We start from the raw sequence: 22680 nt of genomic DNA, 5'->3' as shown, positions 1-22680 counted from the left end.
CTCTATTCGGTCCTGCCTTTTTTTTTTTAGTTTATCCTGACTTTTTTTACCTAAATTGCCATCCTGACTTTTTTTTTTTGCAAGTGTCTCATCCTGCCTTTTTTTTTTTACTCAAAACTCCTGTCCTGCCTATTTTTTTCAAATTTCATCCTAGCCCCCCCATAAAAATCAAATGGTACCATTTGATTTTTAGGGGGGGGGTGGGGGGGGGCTAGGATGAAATTTGAAAAAAATAGGCAGGACAGGAGTTTTGAGTAAAAAAAAAGGCAGGATGAGACACTTTGCAAAAAAAAAGGCAGGATGACAATTTAGGTAAAAAAAGTCGGATAAACTAATAAAAAAAAAGGCATCACCGGATAGAGTGAAAAATATCAAATGGTAGCTCCCTAAGTATCTTTTACAGGACAAAAACCTAAAATTTAAATTAGAAGGTAATGAAATAGAATGAGAAGACAAAGTTAAACTTTTAGGTGTAACAATAGATTTTAAACTAAATTTCAATGAACATGTCACTCAGTGATGTCACTATAATATGTAAAAAAGCATTCAATTTAACAGCTAAATGTAATAAAAAGAAGAGGAAAACACCTAACAATTTATTATTCTTTCATAATGTCCTACCTAAATTACTGCCAACTAGTTTGGCACTTTTGTGGGGAGGTTAATACAAAAAAAGATAGAGAAAATTCAAGCCAGAGAGCACTAAGGGTGTCTTATTGGGGGGTTCTGATCCCCGATCCCGCGCTTACTGTTTTGTCAGATTCCCGTATCCCGCTTACACTATGTACGTAAGCAATTTTCATTTTTTTGTCATTTCCCGGGTCCCGCTAGCCCTCATTTCCCGTTTTCCCGACACAATAATTTGACTTTCACGTGTCACGCTTACAAAAAATTGGCAATCCCGCGTCACGCTTAGACCCCAATGAGACCCACCACTAAGGTTTATCCATGAAGACTATTCAGCAAGTTATGAACTGAGGTTATGAGAGTCTTATGAAGATCATCTATTCTGCAAATCAATATTACCATCTTTAAAGATAAAAAGAAGGCATCATTGGCTATTGAAGTTTTCAAAACTATTAACAAAGGTGTTCCTGTATGTCTCCATGATTTAATACACCAGTTAAAGGAAAACACTTACCCTTTCAGATACCAGAAAACATGCAGCTGGCCTACCACATGCATGTAAGAACAACTGCATATTGTTACGGCCTACACTCTTTAAGGTACGCGGGTGTTAAGCTTTGGAATGAGCTGCCAGATGAGCTACGTAAGCAATCATCATGGCTTTAAATCAAACTCAAGAATTTGATTAATTCCTGGTCTGGCAGCTCATGCCATTGTTTTGCCTGCAAAACCAGTTAATTTCTGTTCATTATTTTTGGTTTAATGCTTTATTTTCAGCATGATGTTTGTTTGTCTGTTCTGAAAGCGCATAGCCAAACTTTGTTGTCTTTGTTTATTCATATCCTTGTCCATTTTGATATCGGATAAGGACCTGAGATTACAATGGTTGTACTGAATATCCTTAAAATTTCATGTTAACCATTATCATATGACTTACTTTTGGACAAAGGTTATGACAAAATGGATATCAAGTACGTAATAGTTTTGCTCTTTTCTCTAACAATTGCTACGTCTACAAGTCAGCATGGAAACTTGATTGGTAATAACGATGAACAGTCGGAGAAAATTTCAAAACTCGAGACAATCGTGACTAACCTAATGGTAGAAATAGGTCAATTGAAGACTCAACTTTCCGACCTGAAGGATGACACCAACAGAAATTCAAAAGAAACCCTATCATTAAAACAGACACTAATACCTGGCAAGAGCGTGACGAACAGTATCCTACAAGCAGAAGGTTCGAAGTCGCCTGAACTAATTGATTCAAAAAGAGGATTGGTGCCTGTTTCAATGAACGACCATATTGAAAGAGGTTTGTACAATTATAGTTGTTACTACCACTGGGTCCATAACTCTCTTAGTAGAATGTTAGCACCCTGAGAGTATCACCTTCCAAGTAGTCAGTACTACCATGAATAAGGATATTGTGTTATAAAAAAAATGGTGTTTAAAAATTCTAGAAATTATTATAAATAAAGAAATATATATACCTCGCTATTCCTTGCCCGGCTTTGGCTTTAGTTTTTGTGCTGTTTGATTTATAATTGCTCTTTAATATTTTTTAATTTAATAACTTTGAATTTCAAAATATTTTGGCTACAAGAATCACTGATTAAAATGCCCCTCTAGTCTACAGAGTCAACATTAGAACCATATAAATAATACAAGATATGTTCATTTCCTACTGCATGTGTGAATATCTCAATGCAAAATATGGGTGTTGGGGAAATCTGCGTAAATTCATATAGTATCAGTTAACACAAGTTTGAATTGATTCTAGAATAACATTCAACAGTTTTCTGTTATGTTATCCTATTATATATTATAGTCATTTCGATACTTAAGTTCTCTTTTTTTATACAGTTTTGATGTGTTTTGTACAAACCATTTATCGGAAACTCATCTTTTGTCTTTAAACTTAATTTTTAGCACTGCCTTATACTTTCAGAAACAAGACTTCTTTTACCTGGTAATACAGACGACGGAAAACGAACAGCTTTCCATGCCTTCATGGGGTCAAACGAACCAGTGGCAGCACATAAACTAATAATATTTAGTAATGTGAGGATAAACAATGGACATGGATACAACAATAATACTGGAGTCTTTACGTGTCCAGTCAGTGGTCTCTATGTGTTAACATATACCCTTTATCCTTATCTTAGTAGCTGGACGACTATGGAGCTAATTGTTAATAATTCTGTACATTCAAAATCATTTGTTGATGGGTCTGAGGACTACCAGGTCAATGGAGTTACTGCTATATCATTGGTATACATGACAAAAGGAGGCACTGCGTATGTTAGAACAGGAACATCCACAAATTCCCATCTTCAGAGCGTTGGTTCCATAAGAAGCGATGATGATGTGTGGTCTACGTTTTCTGGGTGGAAAATATCCGATTAATAAAAAAGAAAAAGAGCTTGATTTCAGTTTAGCATTACATGTACAATACTATGATCATTTCTCATGCAGTTTCTAGAAAATCATAATGGTATAAGATTTTGAGATTTTTCTATATATTACGTTTATATTTAAGTTTTCTTGTTTTGTTTATCAATAAAAAGTTTTCGTCTTATACTACATGTAATATGATGATGGGAATGCATCAAAGTAAGGTTGAAACTCATATTTAGTATTTGATTGATCATCTAGACACTACTGTGCTGCACAAATTGTAGTCTAATCTATATGGTGGTGTGGAGGTAAGAGACGCACCCAGTCTAACTCTTGCTCCCTTTCGAGTTCAAGTAATTCACTCAGTCAGAGACAGTGGCAGATCCAGAAATTTTCATAAGTGGGGCCCACTGGCTGCATAAGAAGGGACCCGATCTCGTCACGCTTCAGTGGTTCCCTATATAAGCAACCATTTTTTTTCTCAAAACGGGGGGGGGGGGGTCCCGAATCCCCTGCCCCCTTAATCCTCCTCTCATGTTAGATAAATGCTTTCAGACAGACAGTGAAATTTGATTATAATAATTGAAAAATTATGGACACATTAAACCCAACTTAACATTGACAAATGAACCAAATAAATAGCAAGGCCAGATGGGACCTGCCAGACTGACATGCACCCATTACATACAAAAAATATAGTTTTGTGTGACCTATTGTATGGGGAAAATAGACTAAAAAAAAACCAAAACTTCACATTAACAAATGAACCATGCAAATGAAGTCAAGGTCAGATGAAACCTGCCAGACTGACATGTACCTAGTACAGACATTCCATACACCACATATATATAGTTGAACTAAGTACTGCTTATAGTATTTGAGAAACAGACCTAATCCCGTATAACAGATCCATGAAAGGAGGTTGAGGTCAGCTAAACCTGTCCGACAGACACGTAGATGTTGCCACGACTGACTAATATACTAAATATGATTATCCTAGTACTCATAATGATTGAGCCTGAAATTCAGATGAAAAAACAGGTCAAGATAACTTTATTAGCACTAACACATTGACAATAAATGGTTATGGCAACAAATTAAAGACTAACTACAATAACATATATATACAATGAAGGTCAAGTACATAGGGGACATATGAAAGACGAAAACTTCGTAACATAAGGTACCTGCAGGCAAAATATGAAGCATCCAGATCTTCTAGCTTTTGAAATATAAAGCTAGAAACTGTTTATTAAGGATATTGCAAACTTTATTTCCACATCTGTACCTAGTGCTCAAATGTATAGCATTCTAAATTAAAACTGGAATCCACCTAGTTCTTTCTTTTCTCATAAACGAGAAATGTTAAAACACCGTCGGCTTCTTATATTCTTGGCTGCAATATACCCCATGGATTGTATATTCAACTTCAAAAGACGGAATTTACTGCTATTTTTGTGATTTTTTTCGCTACTGACGACAACCCCGGACAGTTTTAAAAAAAAAATACGTTCAGAATTGGGTAAAGCAAATGGTGAACACAGAATGTTAATCACACAAACAAACAAAAAAAGTACCACCAAACAGCCTTATTAAGATCACAAGACTTTACCAGCATACATGATAAGACACGTTAGTGGTATAGATGCAAGGGCTGATACAGCAATTGCAAAACGGGTAGCTACGATCTGTAATTAAATAATTAAACTAATCTAAAAAGTGTTTTTTGAGTAAACCATATGCCGCATGAACAAAAAGTGTGCCAATTATTGAAAAACATATGGTTTGGTAAAACAAGAAAACCTCTCTAATGTTCAAAAACATTTCTCCCCCCCCCCCCCTCTTCAAGCTCTGGATCCGTGCCTGAAACAAATAGTTAACGCCTCCTCCACCGCTGGACAGTGAATACCTGGGAATATGTATGCTCCTAGTAATACCCACAGGCACTTGTCTCAGAATTTTGTTTCCAATATACCTTATATAGGGGTGAAAATCTGAGACGAGTGCCTGTTGTAATACCAATGTCTCTCATACTGCGACTTTCGTCACAGGCGAAACAAATCGACTTCGTTGTGTGGTTTAGTGATAATAATTGTAGAAAACTATACCGGTAGCAATATGAGAGAAATATGGTTAACTTATTATTGTTACAGGAAACATGATATAACTGATGGCAACAAAATTAAATAAATAAAACATATATCTACACCATTTTCATTATTTATTGCACATAGTAAGAAAACAATCCTTGCCATGCTCGTTTTCATCACTTTACCGGATTTTAAATGTTTTGGCTTATAGTGGCTTATAGTGGTAAGAGTATGACTATATTACTCTTGGTAATTATATTATTGTTCAACTGTTGCATCTGACGAACCTTAATTTCCTTTATTATAATGCAAAGCAAGATTTGTATTTTTCGTTTGTTTTTCTACTTGAAATGTAGCTTGTTTTAGGCATTACACAAAATTGTGTCTTTCTATTCTGTTGACGTTGCTGTCTTAGATCTTTTGGGAAGTGCAGCCAACAATATAAGAGTGTTAGCTGGGAAGATATTTGTAAGCAGTTTGGGTACTTTGAGATTGCTTTCAGTACCTGCCAAACCCTCTTTCAGTATGCTGTAGTTATACCCCTGCTAAAAAAAAAAAATTTGAGAGTATATATAGGAATCGCTTTGTCCCTTTTGTCTACCCATCTCTCTTCTTGTCCAGAATATAACTTTTGTTCAATGGAACTTTCAATGATAAAACCTGGTATGCACATTCATCGTATTTTTGTTAACTCTGACCTTGAGTTTGACATTTGACCCCATAGATCCTGGTTCAATTCATATCCAGTTTTTAACTTTTGCACACAAACTTTGGTTAAACAAAACTAGATACAATGTATGCATTTGCAGCATGGGCTGTATGTCTGTCATATCAATTATATCGAAGTTAGGTCATTGAACTTTGCCGCCTATGGTTGTAAAACCTTGTCGGATTTGCGTTTGGCTCAAAACTTTTGTATCATAACTTAGGTTGACATAACTGGGAAGCTGATGCAACATTAGATGGGGTTTATCATATATCACTCAGTCAACGTCACTCTGACCTTGACAGCTATGTTAGTGATACATTGTCCTTTTTGTGTACAGTGCATGAATTTTGTATTATAGCACTGAGATTGACAAAACTTTGCTTGTAGATGCATCATAGTATCGAGATTTGTGAAATACCAAAATAATGTCACTCTGACCTTGACCCCTATAACAGTTATTTGCATTTGAGCACAACTGTTCTCTAGAGAACTTATGTTAACAAAACCCTTAGACTTTGTTCAAAAGCATGTATTATTCTGTCAAACTGACACAGCAGAGGCAATGGTTATATAAAATGAATGACCCGCTATGCAGATAGCTCTAGTTAATCATTGTTTTGTTTGTTTTGATTTTGTCTGTTTAAGTATTATCATAGGGTTAAATGCCTACCTTTACTAACTCTTGTTATAGTGTTCTCTTGTGTATCTTTTGCTGGTGCACTTGTTTGGAGGAGAGGTTGAGATCTCAAAGGGTGGTTTAACCATGCTGCTTGATAGTGTGTCTGTATTGGATAAGGAACATGGCAAAGGGTTGTTGGTTTTTATGTCAATGTGTTTTTGTCATTTTGTTGAATTTGGTGTTCATGGTGATGATGGCCAACATTTGGTTATCTATGTATTTTAAATGTTTTTACAATTTTGTTTATTCTGCAATTTAGCGCTGGACATATTGTAAATAAACCTATCTTATGTTGAATACTGTAGGCTGATATCTAAATATATTTGGTTACATTACCTAATTTCGGTCATTTTGAGATAACTTAAAAGTTGGTGCTTTTTTTCAAAGAAATGATTGTCAAAATCTTGGGTTGATGTTTCATTAATGCATACCCTTTGTCTTTTTTTTTTATCTATAAAATTGAGTATGGAAATGGGGAATGTGTCACAAAGACAACAACCTGACCATAGAGCAGCCAACAGCCGAGGATGTTTATACAAGGAAAAATAGCAGATGCATACAGTGAAAATTGCAACAAGTAGATCCTATCAAACTAACTTGAGCAGAAAACTTAACATGGAAAAAGGTTAATTAATCTAAAGTCACTGGACCATGTCCTAGGTGCAGGGCATCAAAATAGTAGTCAAACTATGTACTGATAGTAATGCCACTTCATACAAAATATTATTAATCTATCACAAATGGTCCTATCAAACTAACTTTAGCAAAATTAATCTAAATTCACTGGACCATGAACTAGGGGGCAGAGCCTCAAAATAGTCATACTCTGATATGTACTGATAGTAATGCTACTTTATATTAAATATCAATGATCCATCACAAGTAGTTCCTATGAAACTAACTAACGCCATCATCCTCATTTGAAAGCAATCCCTTTTCTCTCACTTTACACAACTTTTGTCCCAAGCTAGACAAAAACGTATGTGTTTCCTATTTTTAAGCAACTGTCTACAGATTATTTATCATATCTTTTTGAATCTTACTATTAAATCAAAAATGTGAATTTTCTATTTCCTTATTGAAACATTTCCAATGAAACCAGAACAACAATAAAATTTATAACAATTTTGTTTATACGCATAAATATTACACCATGGACGGAATGTTAATAGTTCAAATGACGGATTTATATTAATGTGCTGCTGTTCCGTCTACATGTAGTCTATAAACAGCTGCAAAATGGTCATATGCTGAATCGATTACAACACGTAAATGTTGTGCCTGTACATTGCCTAGATTTATTTCTTCTGACTGTAGTTGACCATCGTGAGAATTCATCTCTGAAAAGGAGAGAAAAATAATTTTGTATAATGATCATGAGAATTCATCTCTGAAAAGGAGAGAAAAATAATTTTGTATCATGATCGTGAGAATTCATCTCTGAAAAGGAGAGAAAAATAATTTTGTATCATGATCGTGAGAATTCATCTCTGAAAAGAAGAGAAAAATAATTTTGTATCATGATAATGTGAAAATATACCCAAGTTTGAAAGGATGGATATGTATTTGCCTGAAAACTGCATTAATTATTTGTATATAATAAATATATTTTCACCCCAAAAACAACTTCATTACCACTGAATTGTCAAGACTATAATAAATTATTTGAAGGTACAATCAGAAATGCATGCAAAATTGCTTCCATTTTAAAAAGTCATTTTATTTGTCTGAATTTATGTAAACATAAAACAAACAAAGATCAGTCAGTTTCAATATATGTGTTTAGAGTCTGAGAATTACTATTATTAGGAAAAATCTTTAAATATCCCAGAGAGTAACTGTTTAGATTTATCTGTTCATTGTTCAATGTTAACAGACAGTCTTGTAAAATTGCTATTTGGCCTGTCAATTTTCTATTTATATGAAGCCCCAGTCCCACTACACCACGATCGCACCATGCTCACTGTGTTCTTAAATTTATTCAGATCATGGTGAGGTCGCGGTATGAGCGGCATGAATACATATATATCTACACGATCCCACTACGATAATCAAAATTTTCATTTTTTTCACAGATCGTAGTGCGATCGTGGCCTAGCGGGACTGCGATATTACAGTACTAAAAAAATCTTAAATTTCATTGATGGAAAATTTAAACGAATAGTGTATTTTTAACTCTTGATGTTTAAAACATAATCATGGGTTTGTTATGAATGACTATTTTGCTGGCCTTTTGTTCTTTTATGGATGTGTATCTTTGAGTTTGAATTACCCTCTGATTTTTTTTTATATTTGAAATGTTTGCTCTTACAGTCTTTTACCACTAGGATTATGTCAAAATCTGCATACAACAACAAACATTCTGAGAGTACTGCATGGCAATACATAGTCCCCTAACAGTAAAAAGTTCTTTGTGCTGAACAAAATGCCAACTTGATCTATAACTTGTCATGGTGTAAACTATATATAACAAATATCTGGTCAATATGTTCAAGCTGAAGCATGACAAAAAAAAGTGTGTAAAACTAATTATTTGAGTGAACAAATTGGAACCTGATCTGTAACTCGTCTCGATAAAAGAATACACCAAATATCTTATCCATATCTTCATGCATGAAGAAAAAAGTGTGGAAAACTGATTTGCCGATTGACAGACAGAGTGCAAACCTAAATTCCCCTTCGACTTAGTTTGTAAGGGACTAAGAAATGAAACATACCTATTTCTTTTATTGGTTCAAAATTTAAAGGTTCACTGTCTGTACTTTTCTCTAAGATCAATCTTCTAACTAAAATAGAAATAACATTTCTTGTATTAAAATACCTTTGTAGAATGAAAAAGTATTTCATTTTATCTTCAAAGAATTTCTAATTCAATAATATTAACTGTTGGAATGAGACACAAATTGAGTACTTTTTTTTTTCTAGTTGCTGTAAACATGGTAAATATCTAAAAAGATATTATCACGCTTTTGACTACATATCAGTTGTTCTTTCAGTTCATTTTTCTAGTTATTGTAAACATGGTATATTTTTAAGTATACATTATCAAGTCTTTAACTTTATCAGTGGTTCTTTTGGTATAAGATAAAACTATCAATATTTTTTTCAATATTTATATAAACTTACCATTACATGAAGCTAATTCTACTTTCGACATGTTCATCATTGATGTGAATTTTATGACAAATTCCTGTGGAAATAAACCTGTTGTTGTCCAGAAAGTTTCTGAATCCCTGAAATAAACAATGTTTTAAAGACTCAAATGACTGGATTGGACACAATAAAGGATAATCAATAATGTAGGTTTATTTTTGTGTATGGAATTGTAGAATGCATGCTAGGATAATAGTGTATTTATTAAACTTTGTAACATACATGTACACGTAAGGCATTAGTATATGTAAATGTTTTCCACACAGGATCACACAAAGAAAAAAGGTACATTGTTTTACAAGGCAAAAAGTATTTTTCTATTTTTGGTATAAATTGAGCAAGAAACAATTATTTATGCAAGTGTCGGTGGGTGAGAACAGTTTTCTTTTATAATGCAGTGTACTCAGTGGTTTAAAATTGAGATTACCCGTCTATAATATTTTCAGGAGGATATTTATCATCACTTGAAGTTGCTAACACAACCTGGGCACCAGCAGATTTTAAGGCAACATCAAACATTTTTAACTTCGTTAGGAATGTTAGGGCTGTTCGGAATATTTATTGTTGTCACCGCAAACAAGTCTTTTCATCCCGACCCGACATCCTGAGAGAGATGATATTGAAAATAAAATATACGTATCAAAAATTAAAAAATAAGTCGGAAATAATTAAGATATAATTAAGATATAATAAAGTTTATCATCAAATGCAGACAAATTCGGTCAACAATAAAAGTAATTGACTGTGGTTAAATTTTTTGACCGGAAATGATAGCCGCCTTTTAAAAATCCGTTCGGAAACTTTCCCCGCCAAATTCCAAATCACTTCATACAATATTTAACAAATAACATGTAAGTAACCATAGGCAAGGACGTATAACTAACACTGTAATATACGTCCTTGCCATAGGTATTAAAAAACTTGTGTTGAATTTTTGAAAGGGTGACACAAAATCATAAAATATACAAGTTGTCTTTTCAGAGGCCTTGAGGCTTTAACAATTTAAAAAACAAAACAAAATTTGAATGAAATAAAAAACACAAGATAAAAATATTTAATGAATGGCTATTTTTTATGGGTCAATAAATTCAAAATAAATTATTGCCATTCATTATAAATAAATTTCTATCAAAAATAAGGCTCAAAGAACTTTTTATATTTTTTATATTAACAATTACAACGTACACACATGTTGGCGTATGAATACACAACGTCAGAGTGGGTGCATCACCATAAAATTGACAACATTGAAAATAAAACTAATACTTTTAACCAATCAGAAAACAGTAGATACACCAAATTTATTTATTTTTAATTACAATTATTCAATTAGTTACTAGCAAATGTTCTCTGTTTTAGCGCTGCCAAGAGAGGCTGGCACATGAGCTGCTGAGGAATCCATGTCTGTTTGCTTAAAATCATGTTCGCTCTCATTACTGAGGGTATTAGATACAAAATGGTTAAATTTTACTGTGATTTGTCAAAATATCCTTATCTTGATTCGGCAGAGGTCTCAAATAATTATTGTTACTGTTATTGTTAATTTTTGAAAAAAATTAACTTAAAAAAATAACATGATTTGTCAATAACACCTGATTTTTTTATCATTTAAAAACAAGTGTACATTTTATCGTCATGCACTAAAAATTACTGTTAACATCAATTGTCAATTATTTATTTGTGATGAAGGTACCCCCATTACCACCCTCATACACATTCACCCAAAGTCAGGTTCACTCCCATACATGTTCCACCTTTCACGCTGGCACCCTACATGTTTAAACGCTGGTTCAGTTCACACACTACACGGTCACAACCTTTTAAAGTGTAGTTCATACAGTGATAGTACTATATATTTATTGTGCACAGAACACTATATGGTTGATAACAAAAGTTCTTGAAAACTTGATTAAATCATATAATAATTATTCCTTCTTTATGAAATAATTTCCTGGAGTATATATTATCCTCTTATAACATGTATAAGATCCAACTGAGTTACTCAGAATAATTCTATACAATGGCATTCTTTACAAAATAATTATTATGCCCAACATTGAACATGTTGAACTAGCAGCTTACATGTATTTTGATTATCACTTATATGAAATTTCTGTTTGTTCACATGATTAACATAATTTTATTATGTAACACAAGTTCTAATACTTTCATTTTATTGGTAATCCGTATATTTTCCCTTTGATTTTACTGCCTAATATTTTCGAGTACCAACGTACTGGCTGTATGGCAATGGATAAAATATTATCTGGTGAAAGTTCCCAATAGAGCTTTTGTTATGTAACAAAAATTCTAACAGATAAAAGGTGGAGCCTTTGTTCTGTCATGTAAGGCATTCTGAACAAATAGATTAGCAATGTATCTATTTTCTCTTTTTAGGTACAGTATAACTTGAATAATAAATAATTATTTTGAAATGATATGAATGGGAAGAGACTTAAGACACATGATATATCTGAAGAAAGACAAAAAACACCAAAACGTTTGTTGTCACAGTGCATACACTATGTAGCAGACAATCTGTGTTATGTTGACTCTTTTTATGGATTGCCAGATTTGATAGCAGAACAGATATTCAGAAAAGCAGAATCCTTAGACAAGTTTGATTTAGATGACAAAAACAGCTTTCATGCACTTTCAATATTTACTACTGTATATGAGGACCTTATCATTTCAAGTTTAAACCTCTGTAACCAATACCTTGGAGTTAATTTCTGTCAGGATCGTTTAAATTTGTTGACATCCCTTAGAGAAATAGATTTGACTGGTTGTAGACTAGGAGATGAACATGATTTCTTGAATGATTTGGGACAACTTCAGAGGTAAGATTCTCCACATAAAACTGCAGTTTGACAGAAAATGTACATGTATGAGGGGCTTGATGGGTTATTTTCGTTTTTCGTGATCAGCGCATTTTCGCTATCGTGATTCGTTTTTCTACAGATTTTTTTTCTCTGAAAAAATCAACTTGTGAATCGTGATGCGACCCCCCCCCCCCCCCACCACCAATCAGGCCCCTCATGTATGGAGTTCATAGGCTTATGAGTAAACACTTGTAACTGCGCTTATCCATTTGGTCAGTTCTAATTGATAGTGCAATAAAATATCTGTTTACAATCTGTGGTATACTTTATCCCCATATATGTCACTATAGTTTCTATTTACTTATTGAAATTTGGAAGTTGAGGTACATAAAGATTGAAAACACCATTTAAAAAAAAAAACTTAACCAGATGCTCTGCAGGGCGCAGCTTTAAACAACCGCAGAGGTCGAACTCTGAACGGTTGGGGCTAGTATGGACACAACATTCAAGCTGGATACAGCTCTGAATTTTGATTGTGATTAAATAGTTGACACAGCATAGGTTTCTGACACAGAATGAATGTGGTCTAATAAACTTAAAATATTTTTTTTTGCTTTTGAACAATTCACTATGCTGTTGAATATTAATTCTCTCAAAAAAAAAATATTTGAAGAAATTTTCTTTTTAATTGAGTTGAGACAAACTTAAGTTAAGAGAACAGAAACTAAAAGTTCTTCAATTTTTCCATTTGTAAATGGGCATAACCCTAGAATGGTAATCAAAGTGCTTGTCATCACTGAATGGTAAAGACTGCTTTAATTTATCAGTTTGTAGTAAAGTGAATATTGCATTGTATATTGTATATAGCATTGATTTAAGTTGATTCAACTACTATTCTGGACAAAGAAAGATAACTTCAATTTTCAAAGAAGATTTCATAAAGCATTAGTTTTAGGTGATTCAACAACCATTCGGGACAAAGAAAGATAACTCCAATTTATTGTCTTGAAACTACAAAAATGCTTGTTTTGGCCCCTTTATTCCTAGACTGTTGCCCCATAACCCACAAAATATATCCCAACCTTCTACTTATGGTATTAAACATTGTGGTACAATTTCAGAACAATTGAAATACTTATACACAACTTTTTGTACTGACACTAGACAAATGCTTGTTTTGGGCCCCTTTAGGCCCCTAATTCATAAACCTAAGGGACCATAACCCCCAAAATCAATCCCAAGCTTCCTTTTGTGGTTATTAATATTATGTTAAAATTTTATTGATTTCTATTTACTTATACTAAAGTTATTATCTGGAAACCATCCGTCTTCGGACGACGCAGACGACGACTTGATACCAATATACGACCGCAAAAATGTTTGCGGTCGTATAAAAAGCAATATGTTATGTTGAAGATAATTTGTATGAAAGTTCTCTGAATTTCATATTAGCCTTGCTGTATTTTAACTCATTCGACAACTTATTACACTTATTATGATATGTACTTGCACTTAATTTGAAGGTTGGAGATATTGTGTCTGAGTGACAACAGTTTATCTGATAAAGGGATCCAGAGATTGACTTGTCCTTACAGAGTGTGTGGTCAGGGACCAGCAGGATTGACTAAGCTGGATGTATCTGGTAAATAGAGTAAAAATATACAATATTGGATTAGAAAAATAAAAATAAAATGATCTGTGAAACATTTAAGTTACCGTATTGAAACTAAAGAAAAATAGAAATACACTCATTCATAAAATAGAGAATGGAAATGGACAATACCCGACCAGGACAAAAAGACAACCAAAGTCCACCACAGCAAGAAAATCCTGCACCGTGAGGTAGACTTCAGCTGGCCTCTAAATAAAATGTGTACTAGTTCAGTGAAAGTGGACTTCACACTTAACTCCTGAACATAATTGAACTAAAATTTTAAAAAAATTCAAGACTAACCAAGTCCAGAAACTTCTGACTTGGGACAGGCGTAAAAATGACAAGGTTTAAATATGTTTAGTGAAATTTCCACCCTCCCCTATACCTCTAGCCAATGTAGATTAGACATACACAGCAACATACTACATGTACCTTGAATTCAGTTTGTGTGAGGTTATATTGTTTATATTACACAAGTTATACAGTTACTGTAAAATGTAACCAGAAATAATGAAAATAGTGACAAAGGACATTTACCAGAACAAATATGCTGTCATTCCAAAATGTATAGATATTAATGGGCTTATTTGAATGTTGACCAGTGTTAACCACAGTCATCGTAAGGATGTTTAAAAAATATATATCTGGTATAAAAAAATATGTACATGTACTCTGAACCTGGATTTGGTTTCACAAAAATCGTATTACTAAGATTGATCATAAGTCATGAACAATTCAGTATACTTACGATCAATCTAAGTCATATTCTTTTTAGTGAAACAGAAACCTGGATCATATTTTTTTAATTACAAGATATCTTATTAAATTCAAAATCCCGTGCAAAGCAATTTGATCAGAAAGCTTTTTCGGTTGTTTTCATGATAATAATTATTGAAATGTTTGTGCTATGATGTTGACATAATGATGTCACATGTATAAAAGATAGTCAATTTACCAACATTATTTATGGATAAATTATATTTGTACAGATAACTGGGAGGTTACAGGAAAATGTTACAAGTATCTAAATCCATTTTGTAAATTGACAGTAATTGATGTCACTTCAACACAGGTCAAAGTAAGTTCTCATCTATGTATAAATTGTTATGACTGTGGATTCATTATTATTAGTTGGATACCAATTTTGTGGATTTCGTGGGTACAGACTAACCACGAAATTATATTTTCAATGAATGACATATTTTCTTTAGGGTTGTATGCAGGTTTCGGCAAAACAACGAAATCAAATATCCATGAACATTTATGATTTCCTTAATCCACGAGAAATGGTAACCACGAAAATAAATGAATCCACAGTATATTAGAAATTGTAAGTTTTGAAAAGAACAACAATCCATCAAAGACAGTTTGACATAGTAAATATAAAAAAATACCACTTGGCATATTGTATGTCTTGATATTATTTCCTCACCCAAGTGATCAAGTAAAGTTTTCCTTATATAAAGGTTCTGTGCACATTAGCATGCTATATAGTCTAAAATTTTAAAAACATATTTTTAGTAACAAAGAAGAAAGGTGACAATTTTTCATTTTTTATCACCTGTATGAATAAAGTTGATTTCATGGGAAGATTTTGTAGTCTATTGCTTGTGAGAACATGCTTGCTCTTTATTACCAAATCAAATCAAATCAAATCAAATAATTTTATTGGTGTAAATTCCTATACAGAAATGATACCAGCCGACATTTACAAAATACAAATACAAAAATAAACAAACAAACAAAAAAAACACCAAAAAAACCCATATTTTCTCAATGATAAGAGATACATATTTTATATTTACATTGCGTGGAGGTGTCATTGGTACAATATTATTAATTTAAGCTATTACAATCAGCTTTGATACTATAAAAGCTCTTAACAAAATTATGTTTGCTTTAAATGAATGTTCAAATCATACATATCGCTTATTCCAGGTACACAAACAGTACTAATGTCCGTATCATTACTTTTTATAATGAAACTAAACTTATCTTGTCCACACATATTAACAAAAGATGGAACTATATCACTTAAGTTACAAAAGAGTACATTTCTATTAAGTTCTAACGCTTTACATTGAATGAGGAAATGGAACTCATCTTCAATTCCATCCTTGCAAATTGGACAAATTCTCTGTTCTAAAGGTGTTCTAGTATACATGTATCTACCAACTTCAATTAGTAATTTGCTATTACTAACATGACTAATTCTAATTTTTACCATTTTAGAAATAACACTTTTGTTAAGGTCCAGTAGAAGATATTTTTCTAATTCAAAATTATTTTTAACTTTGCGATATGTTCTTAGTTTATTACCATGACTATCTTTATTAGAGTCACAAAAAAGAGCTTGTTTCCAGTATTTTTTCTTTGACATAGTATTTTGATTTTCCCAGACATGCTGAAAACCAAGTTTACCTAATAACACTTTTAATTTACTACAAAAACCATTAGGAAAGTTTTAAGTTTTCATTGTATGCTTTCTTTACCATACTCTCACTGTCCATATTAATGATTTGAAGCCAGAAATTAATTGTATTTTTAAGGGCTGACAATGAAAGTAGAAATAAACCTAATACAGAAAGTACAGTATTATTAACAGCACCTTTATTTACACCCAATAAAAATTTAGCAAATTTTATTTGAATTTTATTTGGACTGAAGTTTTCATCCATAGTATGACTCGATGGTAGTATTTTGTTTCACTAAACTAATAGTAGCCCAAACTTCACTGCTACATAACAGAATAGGTTTAACGCATGAATCAAAAAGCTTTAAATGTGGTAGTAAATTCATCTTTTCAGAAAATAATAATTTTCTAATACAAAATATAGCTTTTAATTTGCCAGCCTTTTTACATAACTGATCAATTGCTGTAGTAAAAGATCCAGATGGTTTAAAAGTTATACCTAGATACTTGTATTCATCAGTTAACTCCAGTAATTTTCTATTATAATAGAATTTGTGCTGTTTAATAATTTTCCCTGCTTTATTGAATATTATAATCTTGGTTTTATTAAGATTAACAGATATATTCCATTTTTCACAAAATATATTTAATTTATCTAAAGCATTTTGTAGGCCAGATGGTTCTTTATAGTCTTTTAAAGATCTGACTTATAATTTGTCATTTGTTTCAGGGGAATCAAGAGCTTCTTCAAACCTGGAAATTTAAGCCAGTAAAAGATGATGGTACCTTGAAAACAATATCCAATGTAGGTTGGGCTTCAGATGTGGTTCAAAAATGGATGAAAACAGCTGTTTATAAGGCAACTTGTGTAAAAGTGAAGAAGGAACTAACAAAGACACAACAGTTCTGTAAGTTATTTGTCAATCTGTTTGCTCTATAGACATATTTATTTATCTTTTTGTTATTTTTGCATAAAACATATTGTAAAACTGGCCAGTCTCCAAGAAAACAAACCAAAATGGCTCATCTCAAATTCAACATCAACCTATCAGTTTGAACAGACATTGTTTCTTGGCAAATACAAATCAAATTAATAATGGTTGTTTTTCATCTATCATATTAAGAGATGGTTTGTAAAAGATACATATGAGCAAGGTTATGAAAGATACTTTTGTAATTTCATGCAATTTACAAAATATTTCACTTTAAGTCTTCAAATCCATTGAGGAAATTCGAAAATTTAAACTTTTATATGACTTAAAGCAAATATTGAGTATATGTTGAAGACACAGCAGCAAGCTAACAACACAAAAAACCCACAAAAGACAATGATTAGCGTAAGTTTCATCAACTGACAAGTATCTATATCATATGTCTAGCACTTTGATATATCACCCAGAGTCTAGACAAGTGAATCGATTTATAAGAGACTACCAAAGTTCTTCAAACAACATTTATGAAAGGACAAACAATGCATGTACCTTTAGATAACCACTGATGAGGTTCAGGAGTTTAAGGCAAATAAGATATGCTAGTTGCATCAGCCTGAATAAAAGTTATTTTGTCAAAGAACACACTTGATTGATAGAAGCATCATTTACATGAATATTTCACCTAGTTAGCTCACCTGTGTCATAGAATTATTATGGTTCATCCAAAAAAATTGAGAAACATATACATGAAGTTGTTGCTTTTTCCGTGTTTCATTCCTTCAGTATGTTAAACATGATACAGACTGTCAAAGGCTGAAGTCATTGTCTCTAAAATTATTTTTGAGGTTAATATTTGTGTCTAGATATTATCCTAAATATCCCTTGAAGGATTGGCATAAATCTTATTCAGATGAAACATCTAAGGAAGGAAAAGAACCAATCAATATTAGGATCATGGAGTCAAAGGTCAGGGTCTTTTACAAAAAATATATATATGTTTGGAAAAAAAATATTTTTTGTTTGTTTGGTAAGTTCAAGGTTATATATGCTTAACATAGACAGAAAATACAGAAATATGATGTACAGTTTTTGTGTCTGTGTGATCACAAATTCTCTTCATATGAAATCCTGGTTTTGAAGTCCCTTTGTTTTTGACATTGGACATAAACTTAAAGCAATACAGGCTTTTGAGCCTCAAGTTTCAATTATTCTAATATTATTTCTTTTCTGACAAATTTCAGATTCAAAGAAGAGAAAAAGAAGTACGGAAGACAAATTGATTGACACCGAGTCAAAAGATATCAGAAAGGTATCTGGATACAGACTGCATCTAGTCAGACTGGAAATAACCAGTAAAACAGTACCTGACGACAATAAACAAACAAATTGTAGTGATGTTGATAAACATTCCATAAACAAATTAAAACAACAAAATCAGTCAAAAAATAACAGTGATGATATGGACAATTCAGACACTGATTTGCTCAGTATGTATGGAAACCCAGCTCATGCAAAAAAAAGTGACCAAAAGATGACTCTGCAGTCTTCCCTGAAATTTGGGGCTTGGTAAAACACAACAAAATTACATAAACTGCAATAGAACTGAGTGGAAGAATATTTGTAAAAATTATTTAATTAATAAATATATTTATGAATTTTATTTTTGAATAATATAGCTAAGAAATTGATGATCATTATATACAGATTTTTTTAACAGTTTGTTTGTGTCTCCCTGGTTATATGTAATGTTTATGACCCCACTGTGCCTTGTCTGTCTGTACATTCCAAAATTGGCCTCTGTTTACTTCATAGATCATTTTTTTGAAACTGATACACAAAGCGCATTACTCCCAAACGCAGATCACATTTGAAATTTGGGTGGTGTCGCTTTCACTATTCTTGAGTTATGTCCCTTTATACATGGAAAAATTGCAGAATTTGCTGTTTGCTCATTTGGACTTTTCTTTGCCTCAACCAAATGCTTATTACCAACAAACACAGATCAGGTTAGAATTTGGATGGAGACATTTTCATTGTTCATGAGTAACCTCATTACTGTTTTCTATTTAACAATGAGAGCACGGACCCCAAGGAAATCTCTAACAACAACATACAGGAACAGATGCCTTTAGGAAAACAAAACGTTGATATGTTTGAATTAGTTTATATTTACATCACATTATAATGTTCTCATCCTGAATATGCATTTGATTGACCTCTGAATGTTAAACAGTCATCCATCATCATCATCTACCAGAAATATCTATAATTCATGAATAAATCTTATAAGAATTGTTTAACAATGTTAAAATTTCAAACTCATTGATGCATTACTAATTGAAACTTAGGACCTTATATTCTGCATGAAATGTAGTTACAATATTATGCTTAAACTCTCCAAATATCAATAATCACTAGAACATCTTATGCTGCATGGATGATATGACTGTAAATAAATGTGAAATATGTTATTCTGAAATGAACATCATCAGAGAATGAGACTTAGTAATGTAACATGTCTAACTTCAATACTTATTTCACAAGCTAGACAAAATCTATGTATATGACTTATGTTTCAAGTGATGTGGAAAAGCTTGGGGATTTGATGAGAAAAATTAAGCCTTCACTATATAGTGAGCTTTTTGAGGGCCTAGCATACTAAAAACCAGATGCTCCGCAGGGCGCAGCTTTATACGACCGCATAGGTTGAACCCTGAACGGTTGGGGCAAGTATGGACACAACATTCAAGCTGGATTCAGCTCTAAATTTGGATTGTGATTAAATAGTTGACACAGCATAGGTTTTGGACACAGAATGAATGTGGTCTAATGAACTTAAAATATTTTTTTTGTCTTTGAGCAATCACTATGCTGTTGAATATTAATCCTCTCAAAAAAATGTTTGAAGAAATTTTCTTTTTATTTATGAAATCTGAAATGAGAAAAATTAAACCCCACCCCCCACCATTTTTTTTCACATCCCCCTTTCCCTTTTTTCAAAACTGATCTCAATTCAAATTTCTAATGGAGTTTGCAACAAGAACTACTCATATAAATACATCATAAAATATTAAAATGTAACAAAAAGTGCTTGTTATCACTGAATGGTAAAGATTGTTTTAATTTATCAGTTGGTAGTAAAAGTGAATATACATTGTGTATTGTATAAAACAATGATTTAAGTTGATTCAACTACTATTCTGGACAAAGAAAGATAACTCCAATCAATTGAAAATTTCTTGCTATTGCACAATATTGTGCAATTAGATATTTCTTGCTATTGCGCAATACTGTGCAATTGAAAATATTTGCTATTGCACAATACTGTGCAATTGAAGATTTCTTGCTATTGCACAATACTGTGCAATTGAACATTTTTTGCTATTGCACAATACTGTGCAATTGAAGATTTCTTGCTATTGCTGAATACTGTGCAATTGAAAATTTCTTGCTATTGCACAATACTTAATATAATAATTTTGGATCCTGATTTGAACCAACTTGAAAACTGGGCCCATAATCAAAAATCTAAGTACATGATAAAATTCAGCATATCAAAAAAAGCCAAAGAATTAAATTTTTATTAAAATCAAACTTAGTTTAATTTTGGACCCTTTGGTATTTAATGTAGACCAATTTGAAAACAGGACTAACCAGATGCTCCGCAGGGCGTAGCTTTATACGACCGCAGAGGTTGAACCCTGAACAGTTGGGGCAAGTATGGACACAACATTCAAGCTGGATTCAGCTCTAAATTTGGATTGTGATTAAATAGTTGACACATCATAGGTTTCTGACACAGAATGAATGTGTTCTAATGAACTTAAATTTTTTGTTTTCTCTTAGAGCAATTCACTATGCTGTTGAATATTAATCCTCTCAAAAAAATGTTTGAAGAAATTTTCTTTTTTATTTATGAAATTTCAAATGAGAAAAATTGAACCCAATTTTTTTAATCACATCCCCCTTTCCCTTATTCCAAAACTAATCTCAATTAAAATTTCTAATGGAGTTTGCAACAATAACTACTCATTTAAATACATCATAAAATATTAAGATGTAAAAAAACTGCTTGTTATCACTGAATGGTAAAGATTATTTTAATTTATCAGTTGGTAGTAAAAAGTGAATATACATTGTATATTGTATATAACAAAGATTTAAGTTGATTCTGGACAAAGAAAGATAACTCCAATTAAAAAAAAAATCTTGCTATTGCACAATATTTTGCAATTAGATATTTCTTGCCATTGCGCAATACTGTGCAATTGAAAAGACTTGCTATTGCACAATACTTAATATAGTAATTTTAGATCCTGATTTGGACCAACTTGAAAACTGGGCCCATAATAAAAAATCTAAGTACATTCTTGGATTCAGCATATCAAAGAACCCCAAGATTTCAATTTTTGTTAAAATCAGACTAAGTTTAATTTTGGACCCTTTGGACTTTAGTGTAGACCAATTTGAAAACAGGACCAAAAATGAAGAATCTACATACACAGTTAGATTTGGTACATCAAAGAACCCCATTTATTCAATTTTTGATGAAATCAAACAAAGTTTAATTTTGGACCCCGATTTGGACCAACTTGAAAACTGGGCCAATAATCAAGAATCTAAGTACATTTTTAGATTCAGCATATCAAAGAACCTAACTGATTCATTTTTTGTCAAAATCAAACTAAGTTTAATTTTGGACCCTTTGGACCTTAATGTAGACCAATTTGAAAACTGGACCAAAAGTTAAGAATTTACATACACAGTCATGACAGTTAGATTCGGCATATCAAAGAACCCAGATTATTCAATTTGGATGAAATCAAACAAAGTTTAATTTTGGACCCTTTGGGCCCCTTATTCTGTTGGGACCAAAACTCCCAAAATCAATACCAACTTCCTTTTATGGTCATAAACCTTATGTTTAAATTTCATAGATTTCTATTTACTTATACTAACGTTATGGTGCGAAAACCAAGAAAAATGCTTATTTGGGTCCCTTTTTGGCCCCCAATTCCTAAACTGTTGGGACCTAAACTCCCAAAATCAATACCAACCTTCCTTTTGTAGTCATTAACATTGTGTTTAAATTTCATTGATTTCTATTTACTTAAACTAAAGTTATTGTGCGAAAACCAAGAATAATGCTTATTTGGGCCCTTTTTTGGCCCCTAATTCCTAAAATGTTGGGACCAAAACTCCCA

At 32.3% G+C, this 22680-nt stretch overlaps 3 protein-coding genes across 3 annotated transcripts; 2 read left to right on the top strand and 1 right to left on the bottom strand.

Annotated features, from left to right (window-relative positions):
* The first annotated feature begins 1409 nt into the window (after positions 1-1409).
* On the top strand, positions 1410-3391 carry LOC139520421 (uncharacterized). Its single transcript, XM_071313019.1, has 2 exons — positions 1410-1939; positions 2576-3391. Exons 1-2 carry the CDS (start codon positions 1588-1590, stop codon positions 3031-3033), a joined length of 810 nt encoding a protein of 269 aa, XP_071169120.1. The 5' UTR covers positions 1410-1587; the 3' UTR covers positions 3034-3391.
* A 4223-nt stretch (positions 3392-7614) lies between these two features.
* LOC139517439 (intraflagellar transport protein 25 homolog) lies at positions 7615-10250 on the bottom strand. The gene is made up of 4 exons (XM_071308471.1): positions 10083-10250; positions 9629-9735; positions 9220-9288; positions 7615-7842 (listed from the first exon to the last, which is right to left on the bottom strand). The coding sequence occupies exons 1-4, from the start codon at positions 10172-10174 to the stop codon at positions 7694-7696; spliced, it is 417 nt and encodes a 138-aa protein (XP_071164572.1). The 5' UTR covers positions 10175-10250; the 3' UTR covers positions 7615-7693.
* Positions 10251-10428: 178 nt separating this feature from the next.
* LOC139517434 (leucine-rich repeat-containing protein 42-like) lies at positions 10429-19131 on the top strand. The gene is made up of 6 exons (XM_071308457.1): positions 10429-10506; positions 12053-12495; positions 14001-14119; positions 15121-15209; positions 17275-17452; positions 18718-19131. The coding sequence occupies exons 2-6, from the start codon at positions 12095-12097 to the stop codon at positions 19044-19046; spliced, it is 1116 nt and encodes a 371-aa protein (XP_071164558.1). The 5' UTR covers positions 10429-10506; positions 12053-12094; the 3' UTR covers positions 19047-19131.
* Positions 19132-22680: the final 3549 nt, after the last annotated feature.

Source organism: Mytilus edulis, chromosome 1 (assembly GCF_963676685.1).
Source record: "Mytilus edulis chromosome 1, xbMytEdul2.2, whole genome shotgun sequence".
Lineage (NCBI taxonomy): Eukaryota > Metazoa > Mollusca > Bivalvia > Mytilida > Mytilidae > Mytilus > Mytilus edulis.
Note: the sequence above shows the minus strand (reverse complement) of the source record. Positions and strands in the feature narration are given on the sequence as shown.